Source organism: Sarcophilus harrisii, chromosome 1 (assembly GCF_902635505.1).
Source record: "Sarcophilus harrisii chromosome 1, mSarHar1.11, whole genome shotgun sequence".
In the NCBI taxonomy this organism is placed as follows: domain Eukaryota; kingdom Metazoa; phylum Chordata; class Mammalia; order Dasyuromorphia; family Dasyuridae; genus Sarcophilus; species Sarcophilus harrisii.
This window is the reverse complement of record NC_045426.1, coordinates 71,845,022-71,865,635: the sequence shown is the minus strand read 5'-3', so window position 1 is coordinate 71,865,635 and position 20,614 is coordinate 71,845,022. Positions and strand designations below refer to the sequence as shown.

General features: G+C 34.2%; 1 protein-coding gene across 15 annotated transcripts in view; it reads left to right on the top strand.

The window, feature by feature from the left end:
- The window catches only part of IKZF1 (IKAROS family zinc finger 1), a 134,753-nt gene that overhangs the window by 7,485 nt on the left and 106,654 nt on the right, over positions 1-20,614 (top strand). For all 15 annotated transcript variants that reach the window (XM_023498280.2, XM_023498279.2, XM_023498278.2 and 12 more), the window contains exon 2: positions 10,039-10,092. In XM_023498280.2, coding sequence (XP_023354048.2) covers positions 10,039-10,092 — 54 coding nt within the window. The remainder of the gene's footprint in view (positions 1-10,038; positions 10,093-20,614) is intronic.

Below are 20,614 nucleotides of genomic sequence, written 5' to 3'. Positions count from 1 at the left end.
TTTGTGCTCTTTGATAGAAAAAGAAAAGTTTCAAGTAGCTAAATGAAAAGATCCCAGTTATTCCAATCATTATTGAAAACTGGAACCTTGCTCCTATAAGAACCTACACAGTAATTTTTAGGGAAGTTTAGAGCAGCAAGATCCTAAATAGTCAAATCTGATAGATTCTAATTCGAGCCAAGTCTTCAGTCTCTTCAGCTGTAACTTAACTAGAAAAGTGAGGATGAACATCTCCTTGAGCTTAGTCTTGTGGGGAATATCAGTGAAAATAAAAACTCTTTGTTGCCCAGAGTTCCATTAGTGTATCTATCTTTGAAATATTCTACTTGTTTTACTGTTTTCCCATAAAGAGGAATGAAGTTAGGATTTGGAATTAAGATGGCTAATTTGAGAAGGTAAACAGTGGACACTTTTTGTCTGACTAGTTTAGATTCTTTGACTCCAGGGCATCTGGTTGGTGCAACAAATGAGTGCTGGGCCTGAAATCACTAACAAATTCAGATTTACTTATTAGCACTGTGATTTTGGGCAAGTTATTTAGTATCTGTCTCAGTTTCTAAAAGTATAAAGTAGGAATAACAATAGACTTATTATGATGATAAAATAAAAGTAATATTTATGAAGTGCTTTGCAAAATTTAAAATGCTATACAAATTCTAGTTATTGTCTTTTCAGTCAGAGCCAACTCTTTGTGACCCCATTTGGGGTTTTGTTGGCATAGATACTGGAGTAGTTTATGATTTCCTTCTCCAAGTTGTTATTGCTGTTGTTATTATTACTATAATAGAAGAGTCACATTAACCCTTTAGTAGCCAAATCTTTACTTTACATTTTTTTGTTAAAAACATCATTTAAGACTCCCTTAATTTTACTTTGAGCCTTTCAAAGTTTCGAAGTACAAGGTAAATTTTTGAAGGACCCTATTAAAATGTGATTGAAGTAATCCAATCTGTGTAGTACTATTTTACAGAATAAAAAACATTTGCAAAACATGAATGCAATTAGTCAAAAAAAATTTTTTTCTGTCTTCATTAAATTAAAAAGGTAGCCCATATAGTTCATAATTTATAGATTTTGTACTCAGTTCAATATTTGGTTCCTCTAGAAAGTATTTTGATTCCTAATCTCTTCCCCAATCCCCACTTTGTTCCATAACTTCCAAACTGTATGTATCAGACATGTTGAATATGTTTCTAGTTGCTCATACTATTATGTTACAGTCAACTTTACATTGTTCATACCAGTGGAGGGGAGAATGATATAAAATAATGGAGAATCCTTATATCATTTTTGGTAGCTTTAGCTTCATTCAGACTCACATGCACTCAATCACAGGAAATCAACCCATCTAAATCTACTTCTTGTCAACTCTAATTGCATTTAACTAGGAAAACTAGGAGACGAGGTCAGAGGCTCCCATGGATAGCTGGAAAGTGAATAATACCTTGTAGTGTTTTTAGTAGAAAGTAGATAGGACTTAGGGTTATGAAAAATGGTTTCTAGTCACAGCTTTATCACTAACTGAAAATTTTGAACAAAACACTTAATCTGTCTCATTTTTTGGTGTATAAAATGAAGATTAGGTTGGACCACCTCAAAAACCCTGTCCAACTATAAAGTCTAAGTTTATTGTGTTTATTAATTTATAATGTTGTCATCCCAAACTGTTTGTATTTAGCTTCTATTTTTCTTTTCTTTCTTTTTTCTTCTGGTGAAGCAATTGAGGTTATGTGACTTATCCAGTCACATAATGAGTATTGTCAGTTCAGAATTCAGGTCCTTGTGACTTCAAGGCTGGTGCTCCATATAATGTGCCATCTAGCTCTAACCCTAGCTTCTATTTTTATAATATTTTAGGGGACACGAGGCACTATGATATATGTAAGCATATCACCAGCCTTGGAATCAGGAAAACCTAGATTGAAGTCCTGTCTCTGATAAATACTAGCTGGGTAATCATGAACAAGTTGCTTAACTTCTTGGTGCAATTCTCACAACACTGTAAGCTAAAGATCTATAGATCTACATAAGTACAGAAAGTTTCTACAACCGAAAGGTCCCCACTGATGAAATCATTGGTCTGAACTCATCTCTTCCACAAAGATTGAATTATATCTGACCTCTATAGCAATGAGTTGATCACATTACATTGAGACTCACCTCTATTTAGCAATTCACCACTAATTGTAAACTAGAGATCAGGGATAATGTCTAATCACATTATATAAATCTTACATCTCCTAATACAATGGATCCAATGGTACTCAGTAACTTTATTGATATTGAAAAATGCATACTGATATATAGATTTTTAAAGTAAATATATATGTGTATAAGTATGAAATTTTCACTTTCCCAGATTTAATTTTAAAAATAATACTTCCAAAAGAATGTGACAAAATTGATCATGTCTATATAAATCAGTAAAATTGTTTTTAAAAAAAGAATTTTTCAGAAACAGTTTCTCAAAATTTTAACAGGTCTTAGGAGCCTATGAAAAGATGTAATCATAATTAGATGCTTTATATGTTCTGAACCTCTGTACTTTTTTCATTTTGTAGATTCTAGTTTCATGCAAAAATCCCTTTATATTATGACATCTCTGCTACAAAGAAAGAAAAAAATAATGTATTCTTTGTGCTAGCATATTACTTTGTAGGGTACAATGCCTTTGTGAATGTTGTTTAGTATCTCTTTTTTTAAAAAAGACTTGGAAATTCTATATCTGTGGAAATATTTCCCAGTGAGAGCTTCTTTTTATGTAGCTCAATAAAGGTATTCCAATGCATGTATTCGTTTTGCTTTATTGGTTATCTATATAAATCACTATTTATTTGGCAAGAAAGTGTGTGGAAGGACTTACCTTAATCTACCTGCCTTCTCCTGGTCATTTGGCCTTGTTTTTGAAGAGTATTTATAACTCTTGTGCATGTGTAAAGCTCCTTTTAAATTCATTAGGAAAACAAGAAAGGAAAGAATTTCTACTTTGATTAAAATGATTGACAGAAGGGTAGAAAACTGATTTGAATTTGGGGAAATTACCAAGAATTTATCATTTATTGCTGAATAAAAGAATGCTCAGGAATGAACGCCAGTTATCTAGAAGGATTTCGAACAGGTATAGGACCATTAAAATCATTGACATTTTAATAAAATTTTTGCTTTCAAAGTGCTTTGCCAGCTCCAGTTAATAATCCTCACCACAGACCAGTAAAATAATCCAGGTATTATTATTGCCATATTCCAGAGGGGAAATCGGTTCAGTGTTAAACATCTAGTATCAAACATGGGAATTCAACTGCCTGGAGCTCAGCAGTCTATGTAATGTCATGCTACTCACTGTGTTAATGAAGCCATTTTGTAAAAATTTCTAATGCCATCATTTGTTTTTTTTAAGCTTTTTATTTTCAAAATATATGCATGGATAATTTTTCAATATTGACCTTTGCATAAGTTTGTGTTTCAGATTTTCCCCTTTCCCCCCACCTCCTCCCCTAGATGGCAAGCAATCTATACATGTTAGACATGTTAAAATATATGCTGAATCCAATATGTCCATACATTTATACAATTCTCTTCATGCACAAGAAAGATCATATCAAAAAAAAGGAAATGAGTAAGAAAACAAAATGTAAGCAAAAAACAACAAAAAGAGTGAGGATGTTATATTGTGATCAACATTCAGTTCCCACGGTTCTCTCTCTGTGTATATATGGCTCTCTTCGTCACAAGATCGTTGGAATTTAATGCCATAGTTTCTGGTTTGGAAACTTATTTTTGCAAGTAAATGGGCTCTCTCTTTAGTTCACTTTTAAAACAGGTTACTGTTTGGTCCTTTTCAATTTCTTCTTTATCAAATAGCCATTTAAACAATGATTTTGAACCATATTTCCAGAAAATTTCGGCAATTCCTTTTGGATCTTCTTTTCACAAATCATTTCATTATATCATTTCACACTCATAGACTTTTTTTAAAAAGACAATGCAAAATTATGTGCTTGAAATTGTATGCCCCCCAGAAGAAATCCAAATGATAAACTGTGTCCCCTGAATAACCCATTTCCAGTTTTCAATACTTCATTTCAATCAAGAAAGAAAATGTAACTAGTTAAAGGAATTATTTACTTTCCAATTCAATTCTTGTTTTCAGTGTTCTTTCTACTAGTTAGCAGTGCTTTGAAAAATAAGAGTTAAAAATGGGAAAACTAGAAGCTATCAGAAAATTCAAAACAATTAGAAATTAAACAGGACTATATGGTTTTATGTATTCCAAGAATCTTTTGGTCAATCAAAAAAACTGATGTGGGGTGTTTTTCAAGATACCATGGATCTGCACAGGGTCTGACAACCTTTTTTTCCCAAATATATAATTCACGATGTTATGGGAGATCCGCAGAAAGAATATTTACCATTAGCATAAAGAAGAGAAAACTTGTTTAGTTACAAAAATAATGACGTTTTATTGAAGAAGTCTGGATTCCAAGATACTACAAATAGATTATATTGTTATTGTTGTTATGCGCACCTCTCAAAGAATCTTAACAGAACATGGATTTATGAGAAATTTTTCCAAATTTCATTCAAATGTAGTTATGTCAAAGGAAAATATTAATTAGTAGATAATGGAAGAAATATAATAATTATTAATATATGTGTATAGTGCATTAAGATTTGCAAAGCCTTTAGATAAGCTTTCTTAATTTGATCCCTACAATAACCCTATCAAGTACCACAAATATGATTAACCCCATTTTATGGACAACAAAACTCAAATTAGAGAGATAAAAATCCTGGCCCAGGATAAATGTATAAGTTAAGATTTGAACTCAGGTCTTCCTGATTCCAATATTTTTCTGTTCTGCACACTTGGCCTTACCACCTATGAAATGTCTTGACTTAACAGTTCTTCTCAAATTGAAACTATTTCTTGTTAGCATTGCTATTTCCAGACAATGAATGCAGTAATTAAAAGGGATCTCTATTTCTCATTAAAAACAACTGGGTTAAATCTCTATTGGATAATATTTGATTGAGCACCATTTATGTTATCTTGAAAATTGTAACTTTATATTTCAATTCAGTTCATTTCAACAAACTCTGAGCTTGCTATGTGCAAGGTATTGTTTTTGGAGTTTTCAGTCATCAGATTGTGAGCTCTTTGAGGATAGAGATTTTCTTTTGCCTCTATTTTGTATCCTCAGTATTTAGCACAGTGCCTGGAACATAGGTGTTTAATAAATATTTATTGATTTATTAATTGATAAGATGAAAGAATAGTCTCAGCTTTTAGTGAGCTAATACTCTTGAAGAACAGTAAGTTAAATGCAGAAATAACTGATAAAAATTATAATTTAAATAAACGAGAGGCCTCATCATAAGATATGAGAGTAGGGAGAAGTCATTTATAGCTATATGTTTTGAAGTTAGACTGATGATGAGAAAAGACTTCTTGAAAGAACCTGAAAAGCAACTTGGGAGAAGGGAAGGCTATTTAACATAAGAATATAGGGACAGAAAACATTCTAGGCATGGGAGTCAATGTACCAGGGGCTGGAGAGCAGCAAATCAAGACCTAGTGTAGAGTGCATTTCTTATATAAAATCTTCTACAATTCAGACTTTTTTGTCCCCTTCTGTTAAAAATAATTTTATTATTATTGCAAAGTGAATATTTTAAATAGATTTCCATCAGGAAGATTAGCAATTCATGGTTGAGGAAGAGAGTAAGCAGAAGTCTAAAGAAAGTAATAAGAAGCATTGTCCTGTGTTCCAGTTTCAGCTTTTGACAACGTCAAGTCCCGTTCTAAGGGAATTCTCAGTCCCATGAATGTGCACACAATGGATGGGGTTGTATTTTGACAATAGCGGGATCGGGGTGGCTTTCCTAGCCAGGTGTTTCAGGGAAATGCAGTTTGAACCGGTTCGAATGTTCACTACCAACAAAGTTTCTTTGGTCTGTTATGAGTTATTTGAAAGAAGAGAATGTTGTTCTTGTTTTGTTTGTTTTTGTCATTCTTATATCCTAGCTGCTTGACAAAGGGTCTAACAAATAGTAAGTTCTCGGTAAAGATTAGCTGATTGACTGACTAACTTACTGATGTTTTCAAGGATATGAAAAGAACATAAGGAAAAACTGTCCTGGCTTTGATCTTAGAGTCAAAAAAAAAAATACTCAGGAATATTGAATATGCCTAGCTCTTCGCAGTTCTAGTCTTTTATAAGATATAGAAAGGAAGAGAGTTTTCAGAACCCTTATTGAATCTAAAGCAACCCTGAATAAAAAAAGAGTTAGAATAATGGTGTGAGACATCAATATCAAAGGTCATTCCACTGACACTGGGACTCTAGTGATTATTCACATTTCATTTATATTTATGGTTTTTCCTGTTTCTTCATTGTTCTTCCTCTTCCCTCTCCTTTTCTTTAAGCCTCCAAGTTAAATGAGTAAAATTAAAAACACCACAAGTAGAAGTATTTCTACTTCAAACATGTGATTAGTAAAACAAGTTTATTCTGAATTAATCAAAAGAAATTAGTCACAGTTGAGACATTTGTCTTCCATTAACAGTTTCTGCAATTTATGATCAATCACTAAACTCTGAATCTATTTCTCCTTGTATAGTGGGGGTTACTGCCTTACCTCATTAAAGTAATAAAGGGCTTCATATTCCCCCTTACCACATCGCATTGTAAACTTCTATATAGCAGACATTCTTTGTGCCTTTCTTTGTATCTCCAGCATTTAGAACATTGTCTGGTACATAATAAGCATTTTAACAAATGTTTGTTGACTAAAAATATCAAAGATAAAAGTATGCTCATTAACATCTTTTATGAATTTTCCCAAAATTTTATTGTCATTTAAGTTATTTTGTTAAAATTCTCTGTAGAAAGAAAAGAATTTAAAGGATTGCTTTGTCCTATTAGTTTCTTGAGATAGTATTTTCCTTTAAATCCTGTTCTGGATTTTTTAGCAGAACCATATGAATTTAGAATTGTAGTTTCTCCTTAATAATCTGTAATTATTTTTAACTTCTCCTACTATATAATATTCAATAAATTCTAGATCTTTCTCAGAGTGTCCAGCAAAGTGCCTAAACTTAGTCAGAAAGTGTTGAGAAAATATTTGTCACAATCGATTGACTACTTTTTTACAGCATGAGAATTTCCTTTAAACAGAACATAGTTCCTTCCCCCTGAAGACTTCTTTCACTATCTTTACCCAAATCAAAACCCTAATTACTGCTTTTTCAGCAAAAAGAAAAGGAAAAAAAGATGCAAATTTGGAGTTTGGGGAAAATTTAGGGGAAATGAAAGTATATTCCCTGTGTGACATCAGATCAAGCTGGATTCAACTTACACAAGAAACAAAAATGAACATGGAGTGATTTCCCAGAGACAAGTTTATCGACCGCTTTTGGTAGTTGAATTTAGCAAAGAAACAATATATATATTCATAGATTGTAGTTACCATTGTGGATACAATATAGCATACAGTACTGATCCTAGTACTTTAGTTGTTTTTTGAATATTGGTTCTGTTTTTTTCACAGATCCATCCATGTTTTGTTTTGTTTTTTGTTGTTTTGTTTTGGTTTTGGGTTTTTTTTTTTTTTACCAAACATATCATAATAAATGACCTGCATTTATAAGATAAAAAATGCCCAATTGGAAAAGAAGAGGGTAATTATACTCAATCTTGCTTCTATCTAAGCAGCCCAACTGTTATTTTAGCAAGGGGACTTATGAGATCAAACCTCATTCTTTAAAACAAAAGACAAAAACTTCAAGACACTATCTGAATTATGTGTCAAAGAAAGTTTGTACATATTGGTATATGGATGCTTAATAAATATTTGAAGAATGAAACTGATGCCATTTGAAATAAAGGTGACATTGATTGGGGCTTTAGGAAATTTTCTTTTTGTTGATTTTCATTGTGATGTTTTGGGGGGCGGGGGTAAGAGATTGAAGAGCTTGATGAGTGGGTGTGTCTTGTCCTGCAACATTGATGCAATTAAATTGATGATATTCTGAGATAAAATGATAATATATTACAATAAGCCTGTGCTTTGCAAAAATAGCTTTTCTTCAGAGAAGGTAAGAGCTCAGAACTCCTCAGGGAAAGCATGTTAACGCTGCATAGAAGCTTCAGATGAAGAATTTTCTGTTTTATTTTAACCTACAACTTTATAATTTAGTATTAAGAGGAGCATTAAAAAAAAAAAAGCAGAGCTCCTTGAGACTTTTAAAAGATTGTTTTTGTATGATTATACTATAAGCTTTGTTCTTCCAGCTTGCCTATGGTGGGATAGCTCACTCAATTGGAGTGCTGTGATCATGAAGCCAAGGTCATGGGCTTAATAAAACTGAATGCCTCTCCATATGAAGCATTTAGCTTTGCTCTGTTCCATGGTTGCAGATTGTATCTGTAGGTGTTATATAGAGCATGAGCTGGGTATGCTGGCGTACCTGAAAGCAAGCAATAACATTGCCTTTCTTTCTCCAGTCCTCATTCCCCTGACACCTGGCTTATGTTCTGGTACACCTGAGATTATATCCCAGACTCTAGCCAGTTCTTTTACAGAGCACATAATTTTCGTTAGGTTGGACTGAGAACAAGGATAAATGATTGGGTGCAAATACATCACTACTGTAAATAATAATGCTGCCTGAAGCATATGGCCTACTGTCTTCTGAATAAATGAGGAACAACATTTTTATCCTTTAAACCATTCAACAAATATTTATTGACTTGCTATGTGTCTTGTACTGTACAAGGTATTGTGGCAAATAGGGAAGATGTGGAACATTTTGTACCTTCCTAATTGCAAGAGAATTAGGCCAAACAGAACATCCACCAGTTTGAAGTTTTTTTTTTTTTTTTTTTTTTTTTTTGATAAAAATAGGCCATCAGCCTTAAATCTAATCATCTGTGATAAAGAAATAGGTGACAAAGATGCAAGCGGACTCATAGCCAACAATTAGACTCAGCATTTATTGGTAAGGGACCATTTCCCCTCAAAGGTTACTTAAGTTTTCAACAAAACATGAGATTTCGCTGAGATTATCTTCTGCTGGTCATGCATTTATTATCCAAGTAGCTTCCACCAGATGTCAAATACCATAGGCACGGGAGACCTTCAATTTGTAGGCCACTACTCCAAGTGAAAACTTTTATTTCCACTCCCACTGACCCTTAGTGTTTATTTCCCTGATGTTTATGGTGCTTGAATCTCCTTCTATGAGGCCTTAAATATTGCAACAGAGGGATAGCAGCTTCCCAATATTTGTCACCCATCCAAGGAGCCAGCCATCTGTCAGCAAAACAGGAAGACTGGGTTCCTTTTCTCTCCTGGGTTTGTTTCGCTATTTTAGGGAGCTTCACTTCTCCCTACATTGAAGAGCTGGTGGGGTCTGAAGCAAGGGCTCCTGAAAGAGTGAGGGACAAAGACTGAAGCTGCTATTTTTTTGCCCATCTGCCACGGCTTGAGGTGTATTCATTATTAATGGAGGTAGTGCAGTTGCTGCTCAGATATGCAGCCCTGCCTGCGTAAATGAGACATTCTTCAGCAAATTGCTTCGTTTTTTGATTGCTGATTGTACGCGTGTCACCAAGCTGACTCAAGGTTCATCGATGCATGCTCAGTAAATTAGAAAGAACATAACTATGGATCAGCCAAGAGAATGAATTCTGTGCCTACAATGACCCAGGGCCATTTAATTTTCTGCTTAATTTTGTTGCAGTCAGTTTGCATTTTGGGTTATTATGCAGTAGGAAATTAACAATAAATAACAAATTTGGTCCTCCTGTGCTTGTAATGATATTTTTATAAATCTTTGTAATGCTGTTTTTAAAAGCATCAAGGTCTGTGCCAGTCTGATACCCCAGCAAGTATTTGAAGAGGGAAATAAAGAGAAAAATACATTATTCCTGCCAGATAACCTTGTTGTTAAATAGCCAAGATTTTCCTTCTTTCTCCTTCTTTCTTTTTATTAGTGTTTTGCTTTAACTTAAAATCTCTTCCTCTCTTTCTCAGATAACCTGAGGAAAATGGAAACCGATGAGGCTCAGGACATGTCCCAAGTTTCAGGTGAGATCCTTATAAGATATGGATAGGGGGGAAACCATGAGTTCTGGTCATTCACTGAGCTATGACAACCCTAATTAAATGACTTATTATTATTATATAGAAGATAGGGACAACCTGTAAAACAAAGAATTTGAAATCAGACAGCACTGCCATTTGGCACCAATCAAGAAGAATATATTAAATTCCTACTATGTGCCCTGTAAAGAATGAAACCTCCTGTACTTGTAGTGAACTTAAATCTGAAGCAATTATTCAAGTGTGAGAAAAGTTAACAATATAGAACTGTGATAAAATTAATTCTTTTGTGAAATCTAGAATTAACCTGACGGGGGGATATGCTTTTTACTTTTGTGGAAAACAATGTTTAATTGTCTCATTCTGGACTCAGAACAAAGAAACAGCAGGTCAAAATGATGCTAGTTTTAAAAACAAAATGGGGAGCAGGGGGATCAATTCCAGAAAGATACCAAAAGTTGTGGAATTGAAATTACTCTGCTTGGAAGATACCAATGCAGTTTTCTGAGCCTTTTGTGGAGCAGGCTCATCTCATGCCAGGACCTGGAGAAATGAGTAATCTGATGATTAGGCTTGTTGAGAATTCACTGTCTCTACTAGATTCCTTCAGGTTCTCAGAGGTGGGAGGGAGAGTGGGGGGAAGAGAGGGGAGAGACAGAGACAGAGAGAAGAGAGGAGAGAGAGATTGAAAGAGAGAGCAAGAGAGAGAGACAGAGAGAGAGAGACAGACAGAGAGACAGAGAGGAGGTAGCAAAACCCACAAAATGAGACTAGCTGAGATGTACTCAGTATCTAACAAGGTCTGCAATCGAAGGGTCCATCTGTGTGTCCATTCTTCTCCAAAGGGGCCCGGATGCATCAATCGTGGTGGCTTCAACTGACTTTGGTTTTTCAGTTTTTAGTATTTGAGAGTAGGCTGCTCCACCTCAGCCAAATTGGAGTCTCAATCACAGAAGGGTGGCCCCTATCAGTGAATGGCTTTTAACTGCCATCTGTGGTTCAACTATTAGACTTCATATTTTATGGTAATTATTTCGTTTAACTACTATATTATGAACTAGTTTAGTCACTATAACATATAACACCTTCACAAATATAGTTTGAGCCTGAATAATGAGGGCCATCCTTTTAAGCTGAAATAAAAAACAGCTCTTTCAAAATATTACAAAAGCATGTGTTGAGTGTATCCACACTACATATTTTCCTCCTTAGTTGGACAACAACTGTTTTGGGGATATCTTTCATGCCCAAAATACTGTTCTAACTTTCCCTAGGAAGGGACAAAAGTTAAACTGAAAGTTTATCTGTTTCCCACTTTTATCTATAAAGAAAATGATTCCTAAGGGAATCAGGTCTGCTCAGTGCTTTCTGGGTGAGATGTAGGATTAAGGAGATTTTTAGACCTCCCCCATAGAGGAAGGTCTTGTTCACTATTGTTTGTCCCACATGCCTTGAAGTCAATGATGGAATGAAGAGGAAGGGAATGTTTACAAATTTTCCAATGACCAAAAAAGGCCAGCTTCAGGTCCTTTAAATCTTGAAAAAAATTTCTTTTTTTCCTCTGCTATCCTTCTAATGTTCTATTTTGGGTGTCTGAATTGAGATAATGTGGGATGCATTTGAATAGCTTAAGACTCAAATAGGATTTCTAAAATAGCATTTGGAACTAAAAAAGGACATTGGTGTCCATTTAGTCCAAGACTTTCATTTTACAGAGAAAGACCACCAAAGACCCAGACTTTCTAAATGACATGTTCATGGTCTCACAGGCAGCCAGCCATCAGTCGTGGAATATGAATCAGAGTCCTTTGATTTAAAGTATTCATTTCATTGTGTACCTCTGTCTGCACCTCTTATCTTCTACCTTTTTTTCTGATATTAGCAACAGTTTTTTTTAGGGAGAGTGACCTTTGGAATAACCAGGTTAATTACCAATCCTCAGATCTTGATAACAAAAATGGTTATTTTTTTTCCTCTTACTTTTTCCCTGCTGTGACAAAATTCTGTGTATTCAATTTGAAGATGAAAGGTTGAAGATGAAGGATGATTCTTCATGACATTTGCCCAAAAGGAAAATTATTTATATTTCTAATCTGAACTCTTTCACCATTTTGGTATATTTAATAAATCACTATATATGATGAAAATATCAAGAATTATTCTGGACTTTTTAGTGTAATTTTGAATTTTTAAAACTAGTTTTAGCATACTCCTCTCTTGCTCTCCCTTTCTCCTTCCCTTTCTCCTTCCCTTTCTCCCTCCCTATCACTCTCCTTTCCTCCCTCCCTACCTCTCTCTCCCTCTCTTTCTCTCCTCTTTCTCCCTCCTTCTTTCCCTCCCTCCCTCCCTTCTTTCCCTCCCTCCCTTCCTTCCCCCTCTTTCTCTCTCCTCTTCTCCCCTTCCTTTTTTGACCCTCCTTTCTTCCCTCCCTCTCTCTTTTTCTGTACACACACACTCTCACACATACACATACATAAATTGTTCCTTTAGTCAGTTATAATGCTGTGAGGAGCAAATGAGATAGCATTACATAAAACATTTAGCAGAAGTTAAAGTAACACAAAATTGACCTGGTATTATTGCCATTATAATATTCTGCCAAATATTTAAAGTACATGCCATTTTTAGTTAACAGATTTGGAAAGATAACTTGGTATTGATTCCCATGTAAATTAGTTTACTTGGAATTTATGGCTTTTCCAGTTGGAAATAAAAGTCGTCATCATTAAAAAAAAGCATCAGAGATTATGGATAATTTATACAGTGTTTGTTTCTCACTTATTATTTAATCTCTGCTCATAAAATGCAGGCATAATCACAGACTCTTGTCTAGATTTAATTTTTTTTAACAGTTTGTGAAATTTTGATTTTATTTTGTTTAATCTAGTTCCAATTTTTTAATCTACTTAACTGCCATGTAATCTGGGTCACCTATCCAATATAACCAGGATGTGTGTCCTAATAAACTCTCAAAAGAATTTGAGTCCCTATAGAAAGGAAGGAGAATACAATATTAAACAAAAGAAGGCCTTTGGGGTCAATTGACCTGGGTTCTAAATGCTAGCTCAGCCTCTTACTACCCGTGTAATTTTGGGAAAGTCATAGACATTATGTAAAAAGATTGAACCAGATGACAGTTCTCAGTTCTAAAATTTTAAGAACAAATAGCAGAAGAGAATAATAATTTCATTTAGTTCATATAACAATAACTTTCTGTAAGACTTTATTTTTGCCAACTTTTCCCCCCAATATACTCTTAAATATGCCCATTTTTCCTACTTTTGTTAATTCTAGTTCTTTGTTTCTTTTTCATTGCTTTGTCTTAAGAAAGTAAAGAGCTCTAACAGAAGACTTAATTAACTAGAGCTTATTGAGCACTGTTCCAAGCTCTGGAAAGATTTTGAATTTAGTTTACAAAGTTGTCTTCGCCATGTCCACCTCCTCATTTTGCAGATGATATTCAGAAAGGTGTACACATAGTTAGTTATAAGGAGAGCTGGGATGCTGACCTAGGCCTTACTCTAAATTTCATTCTTTCAAGGGGGATGTAAAGTATGTGCTTGCAGTTCTCATGTAGTTTACAAAGTAATCACAGAAATTAGGCTCATCAAATACAAACATGTTTCAGATATTTTTCTTGGTCAAGATGGTGCTTTTTAAATTTTATTTGCTTTGTGAAAAGCATTAATTAGTGATAAATAAGACCTCATTAATTTGGACTCTGGTAATTTAAGCAGAATCTAAACTTGAAGTACCTTTCCAATGTCAATAAAGGAAAAGGCTAATTAAGCACATTAACTGTATAAGCAAGATTGTTAAGGGGAAGATAACTTATATAAGAAAAAAAAGTTTGAAGTGTTTCTGAGCATTTTAAAAGCTCATTTGGGAATAAATCATTCAAATACTGATTATAACCATAGTGATATAGGAGGAAGTCTTTAGTGACTAGAATTTAGACCTGGAAAGAACCTTAAAAACCACTTGATTTAACCCCCCTTATTTTACAGATGAAGAAACTCTTGATATTACTTGATATTAAATGACTTATATAGAATCATACAACTAATAAATGTCCAGTGGCTGGACTTGAACCTAGGTTTATCTGACTTCAAGACTAGTACTATATCTAGGACATCTGACAGTTAAAAGTTCTATAATGTTGAACAAATTCTTTAACTTTTCTGATTCCAATCTTCCTACCCATTCCACTATGGATAATAACATTTTCATTACCTTGTACAAAACTTTTGTAAGTGTTATTAATATTGAATGTTATAAATTAAAGCAGTATTAAATATGGGTTATTATAACTTATTCTGCTTTAACATTTTTGCACCTTTTGCTTGTTTATAAAGAATATGTATTTCAAAGTACTGTTTAAAAAAAAAAAACAGGCCTATATAACTTCGGCTCTTCTTGAATCTAAATGTGACTCCTTCCCTCTTCTTTGACATTTTAGAATCCATGAGGTGTTATTGAACTTATTCAAACACATTTTTATAAATAGTGACTAAATTACTACTTTGGATTCTAAATATGATTGTGTCCATTCAAACTTCATACACATGTGTATATCCTTTTGTACATGTGGTTTGTAAGCAAAATTGAAGGAAATAGTGATTTGTGTGAAATAAATAAAGCAGTAATATGTGTGATATATTCAATTTATTTAATCATAATAGCTCTTTTATCAATTATAAAATTGTATTTACTTGTTATATTTTAAATGGAAAACTTACTGATATTTTCTATCTCAATTTATTCATGTTATTCAAAAATTTTTATATCATTGCAAAATAAAAATTTTGGAACTAATAAAGATTAAAATGTTTAATTGCAGTATATGACATTAGAGGTTTAAACAGTCTCTGGAATAACATTTACCACAAAGATGGCCACACTTTCTAAAAATAACAGTAACTTGAATGATGGTACAGATACTTCCTACCTGTTTGACCCTTGAGCGAGCCACTTCCCCTCTTTGGGTATCATTCTTCTCACTTATAAAGAGAGGGGTTTAGACTAAAATTGGCCCTTAAGGTTTCCCAGCAGTATCTCTTGGTATTTTAAATGCCTTTGGTAATAAGCTCAGAGCTAGCGAATGTAATTAAAACCTACAGTCCCAAATCCTTGTTGTTTATACTATTTTAGGTCTGCAGCCCAATATTTTTCAGTAGTAAAGTAGTAGCACAGGACAATTGTGGCTTCTTCCTGCACACTCTTGGGAAGTGCTAAGGAGCAATAATTTAACTGAAAGGTAAATAAGGAAGATATATATGAAGAACTTGGATCATTAGAATTCTTAATTAATGGATCATTTTTAAAACTAAGTGTCATCCTCAGAAGGATTATTGTAAAAGACTACGCTCCTACACTAAAGACCTTCCCAATCCTAGTGTTTTCCATTCAGAGACCTTCTATCCAAGTAGACTGTAAGTTTTTTCAGGTCAGGGACAGTTTTCATTTTCAGGGGTTGAGGGTTGGGTTTTGTCATTTGTTTTTTTAAAGTTCCAGCCTCTATCATAGTACTCAGAGTACAATAAAGGATCAATAGATATCTGCTGAAGTAAACTGAATTCTGTTCCTAGTTTCCCATCCTTTGTAGAATATAAGCTAATTTAAGAGTTTAAGGTTTTTAAGATATTTTTTTTTTATCTTTGAATCTGCCTGTATATGGTAGATGCTTAATAAATGTTCATTATTTTTGATTGATGGCTGTTTCCACCTCCCATTCTATGAAAACTTCCTTTATCACTTGAATCATGTGATCTCCTCCTCCTGTGTACTTTTATAGTAATTACCTATGCCATTCTTATGATAGTATTGCCTTTTATTTTATTTTAATTATTTTTGTATATCTCATATGTTTAACTAAATTGTAAATTCCTAAAGCATTCTTATATATGTTTCATCCTTCACTCAGCTACCAAAATATTATCCTGAAGCATAGATCAAACCATACAACTTTGCCTAGAAGCCATTAACTGGCTCCATGTTGCTTTTTGGATAAATATAAAATCCTTAGGCAACAGATGAGAATCTTTCTTGAGGTCAAGTAGCATACATTTTTTGCCTTGGTATCCCTGTCTTCTAACATCTCTAACGAGAGATGATTATTGATTTTTTTAACAATCTTTTTATAATGGGGTGCCAGCTCTTTTCAGCTTTATGCTATTCCTCTTCACTAATTCTAACTTTATTTTAGCCAAATTGGATCATTAGCTGTTCCCAGAATTTGCCATCTATAATCATCGTCTTTTTATACATAAATATATATATATACATATATTCATTTATGCATTTAGACATTCACTATAGTGACAATGGACTTCCTCTTTATTTCTGCCAGTTATAATCCTTCTCTTCTTTCAAGGCCCAACTTACCTGCTATTTTTTTCTATAAAACTTTCCCTGAAACTAAATCCTTAGCTAAAAATGCCGTCCTTGTTAAATCCTTTCCCCCTTCCATACCCTACTCTGTATTATACTTGTCTATGTACATATCACATTCTTTCCCACCCCCAGTAGAAGATAAATTCCTTAAATTCTGGAATCAGAGATCTGGACTTCCTGCACATGATACTTACTACCTGTGACCTTAGGTAAATTACTTAACTGTTCTGACCCTCAGTTTTCTCATCTATAAAATGAGAAGATAATTTGTGAGGCATTTTCCCATTCGAAATCTTTGCTAATAAGGACCCATGACTTTCTTTTAATCCTTAAGTTCCCAGACACTAGCACAGTACTTTTATAAGGAATTCTTTTTCCCTCTTTTATTTCAATTGGGGTAGGACAGCGGAAGAGAAACTAGGTGTCTATTAATTTTTTTTACAAAAACAATTTGAGGGAAGAAGGTTAGAGGTATAAAATATTGCATATGCTTTTAGATGAGGATCTTGTATCATTTGTTTTATTTTGTTACAAGAGAGCTTTACCAGAATGGTGATAATGTAGTAACATTTGTGATGTAAAACAAAAGCTGTCAATAAAACTTAAAAAAAAAATAAGCCAGTGATTATATAATGAATGTCATGTTTCTCTTGTTTCTCAGAACAGTGTCTTGCAAATTAGTTAAAACTAAATACATTTTTTTAACATTAGGTGAATCAGTAAAAAAAAAAAATTGTTAAGATGGCACTATCTTGCTCTGTTTCTAAAAAAAATCATTAATTTATCAGCTGAAATATGAAGAATGTGTATCTGTAACAGAAGGGAAAGCTCTTAAAAGAAATCTTTGTAAGTCCTCAACTGCTAACATAGCTCCTACTGCATCATTCTGTCATGCAACTTACATGTAACTGTACTGGGGAGGGAATGCTTCATATGAAGAATCAAGAGAGAGGGGACTTGGTGACATGTGCTATTAGAGGAAGTTGAATTTCTTCTTTCAGAGGAAGATACAGAACTTAATTGTAGTCCAAACTAATTTGAGTTATTTAATGGAATTCTATTAATGTCACATTAACCTGGGGTATTCTTCTGTCCTTTTATTGGTTGGTGAATTTGATGGGGCACCACTTTTTGATTTCTCAAATGATTCCCTGCATCAGCAAAGAAATCTGGAGGATGAGACTTAGAACTCAGAATAATCATATAGGAAGCTAAATGTGAATGCCTCATTTCTGAATCAATAATGAAACCAGCTGAAGGAAGGGGATGAGATCCTTATGGGGAATCATATATTTTCCTAAATCTATCAAGGTATTAGAGTAGGTAATTTGATTGTAGTATAGTGGGGAAACTAGCTGGTCTAAGAAGTAGAAGTATCTGCATTGGACTTCCAATCCCAGTGTTTTTCAGTATACCCTGTCATGTTACTACTCTAAGTCTCAGTTTCATCATCTGCAAATTGGATATATTCAAACTTTCATTGCATTCTTCACAAACTGGTATGGAAAGGGCTTAGTAAGCCTTAAAGCCCATTATAGGTATAATCTGTTATTATATCAAGAAGTTGTTTACTGATTCAATACAGATCTCCCAGAAGATATTCAAGTATCTAACAATGCAGTTCATGAATATTTGCCTTTATACTTGTGCACAGTGAGAATAATTTTTAATTTTTCCCTCTCTCCTTGGTGTTTCTTTTGCTAACTGAATTTTCTATTGATCAAGTCTGGCCCATGGTACTTTAGAATTCTCATCCCTACTGTTTTCCATTATTCTCCTTTGGCTTGTGGTGTGTGTGCTTTCCCTATGTAGTGTAGATAAAGTGTTGAGACTCGGTGTAGCTACAGTGACACTCACGAGGTAACATTTAATTAAGTGCAAGGAACCCTACTGGAATGAAATGCCTCTTAAAAATCAGAAAACCATAGTCTAGACTATGATTGGTAGTGTCCGACTATGCCTTGGGATAAATGGGTTCATTGAGTTAAAATAGTAAGGATAGAGAGTTCATTTGGTTGAATTTGAAGATCAGAGGGCCAAAAGGGGAGACCTTCTTTACTTAGGACACTCAGAATCTTATTATTATATCTGCCTTACTTGATTCATAGTTATTTAAAGTGTTCTGGAAATGTTTAAAACAAAACAGTTCAAAATTTTAATATGAATGACAGTAGAAGAAAGTAAAGTATCCATTAGGAACATGGACATTTATCCACTGTTGAATGCTGTTTTGTTTTTTGCAGATATGCATATTCTGTGTGTGTGTGTGTGTGTGTGTGTGTGTGTGTTTACTGGTGATGGTTTTATGTATTGAAGTCTGTGGTACTCTGGAAGTTGAAAAGTAGAAATGGGCATAGAAATAAGATGAAAGAATTTCAGAGTTGAAAGGTATTTCAGAAGCCATCTAGTACCACATGTAGAGTGATATTGAGACCCAATCCTTTTAGGAAAACCCTTTTCCAGTATCCCTCTAAATGATCATCTACCCTCTTAGTGAAAACCTCCATTGAAAGAGAATGCACTGTGCTCACAAGTAAGCCATACCATTTTTGGACAGCTCTAATTGTTAGGGAGATTTTTTTTCCTTCCTCTTGGCAACTTCCATCCATTGATTCTAGTTCTGCCTCCTAAGGCTAATAAACAGGACAAATGAAATTCCTCTTCAGAATGACTGCTTTTTTTTTTTTTAACACTGGAAGATTAGAAAGCCTAGAATTGACACAAGATCAATTCTTTGGACTAATTCTTTTGCAGTATTAAGTGCTAGGCTTAGAGCTAGTTAGAAGCAATTCTTGGCTTTTGGATCAATTCAACAAATATTCATGATGTGTATAGCACTGATCTAAGTACTGGAGTTACAAAGGCAAAAACAAAAGAGAGCTTGCCTAAAAGGAGCTTACAATAGGTAATTCCCCTTTAAAATAGGTAATAAATAAGCAAAAAAAAGAATATTTTGCGAAAGGAAAGACCACTAATAAATAGGAGGTCCAGAAAAGGCTTTTTGAATGAGTTGACACTGGAATTGAACCTTGAAAGAAGCTAAGGACTCTAAGAGGGAGAGAAGGAGAATCCTTCCATAATATGGAGGTTGGGGTGGAGTGGGGGCCAATGGAGAAACGACATATGCATGGTGTGTAGAATATAGAATGAATTTAGGGAGTAGTATGAAATAAGGCTAGAATGATAGCTTAGAATAAGATGGGAAGGCTTTTGAGTAGGAAAATGATATTTTAGATATGTACTTTTGAAAGGTTGCTTAGTAGCTGTGTGGAAAGAGAGGATCTGGAAAAAGGGAGAACAGTTATAAGAATGTTGCAATAATGCAGTGAAGAGTTGGTGCAGGCTTGAATTAGGATGGAAGCCATATGAATGGAGAGAATGAGAGAGATGGAAGCAAATCCAGCAAAAAATAGGGTGATTGAATTAGACGGGCAAAGAAGAAAAAATTGAGTGTGACTCTGAAGGCTAAGAATCTGGGTAACAGGAAGGATGGTGCTGGCCTAGACAGAAATAGAGAAGTTTGTTGGAAAGTTGGTTAAGAGGGTAAGATAATGAGTTCTGTTTGTGGATGTTCCATTTGATATTCCATTGGGACCGTCAGGTGGAAGTGTTTAGCAGAAAGGATGTAGGACTGAAGTCAGGAGAAAAATTAGGGCTGAAGCAAAGAATTAGGAGTCATCTGAATAGAGATGATCACTGAATCTGGTGTGACTCATGAGATAAGTGAGATAAAGTAAAGGCAGAAAAGAGAACTAATGGCAGAGCCTTGGGAGTACCTATTTAAAAGGAGGAGAAACAAGTAAAGGAAACTGAGAAAGAGCATGTAGGAGGAAAAAAGCAGAAAAGTGCCAGTGAGCCGAGGAAGGAAAGATTTGAGAAGAAGATGGTCATCAAGAGCAAAATCTGCAAAAATGATAAAGGATGAAGACTGAGAAAAAGCCATAGGATTTAGCAATTAAGAAATTGTTTGGTAACCTTAGAGAAATCAGTTTCAGTGTAGTAGTGTGGTCAGAGGCCTGATTGCAAAGTGAAGGGGAGATGAGGAAATTGAGGCAAGAAGTACAGACACTTTTTTTTTCTCTAGAAGTTTGCCTGAGAAAAGGAAGAAAGATAA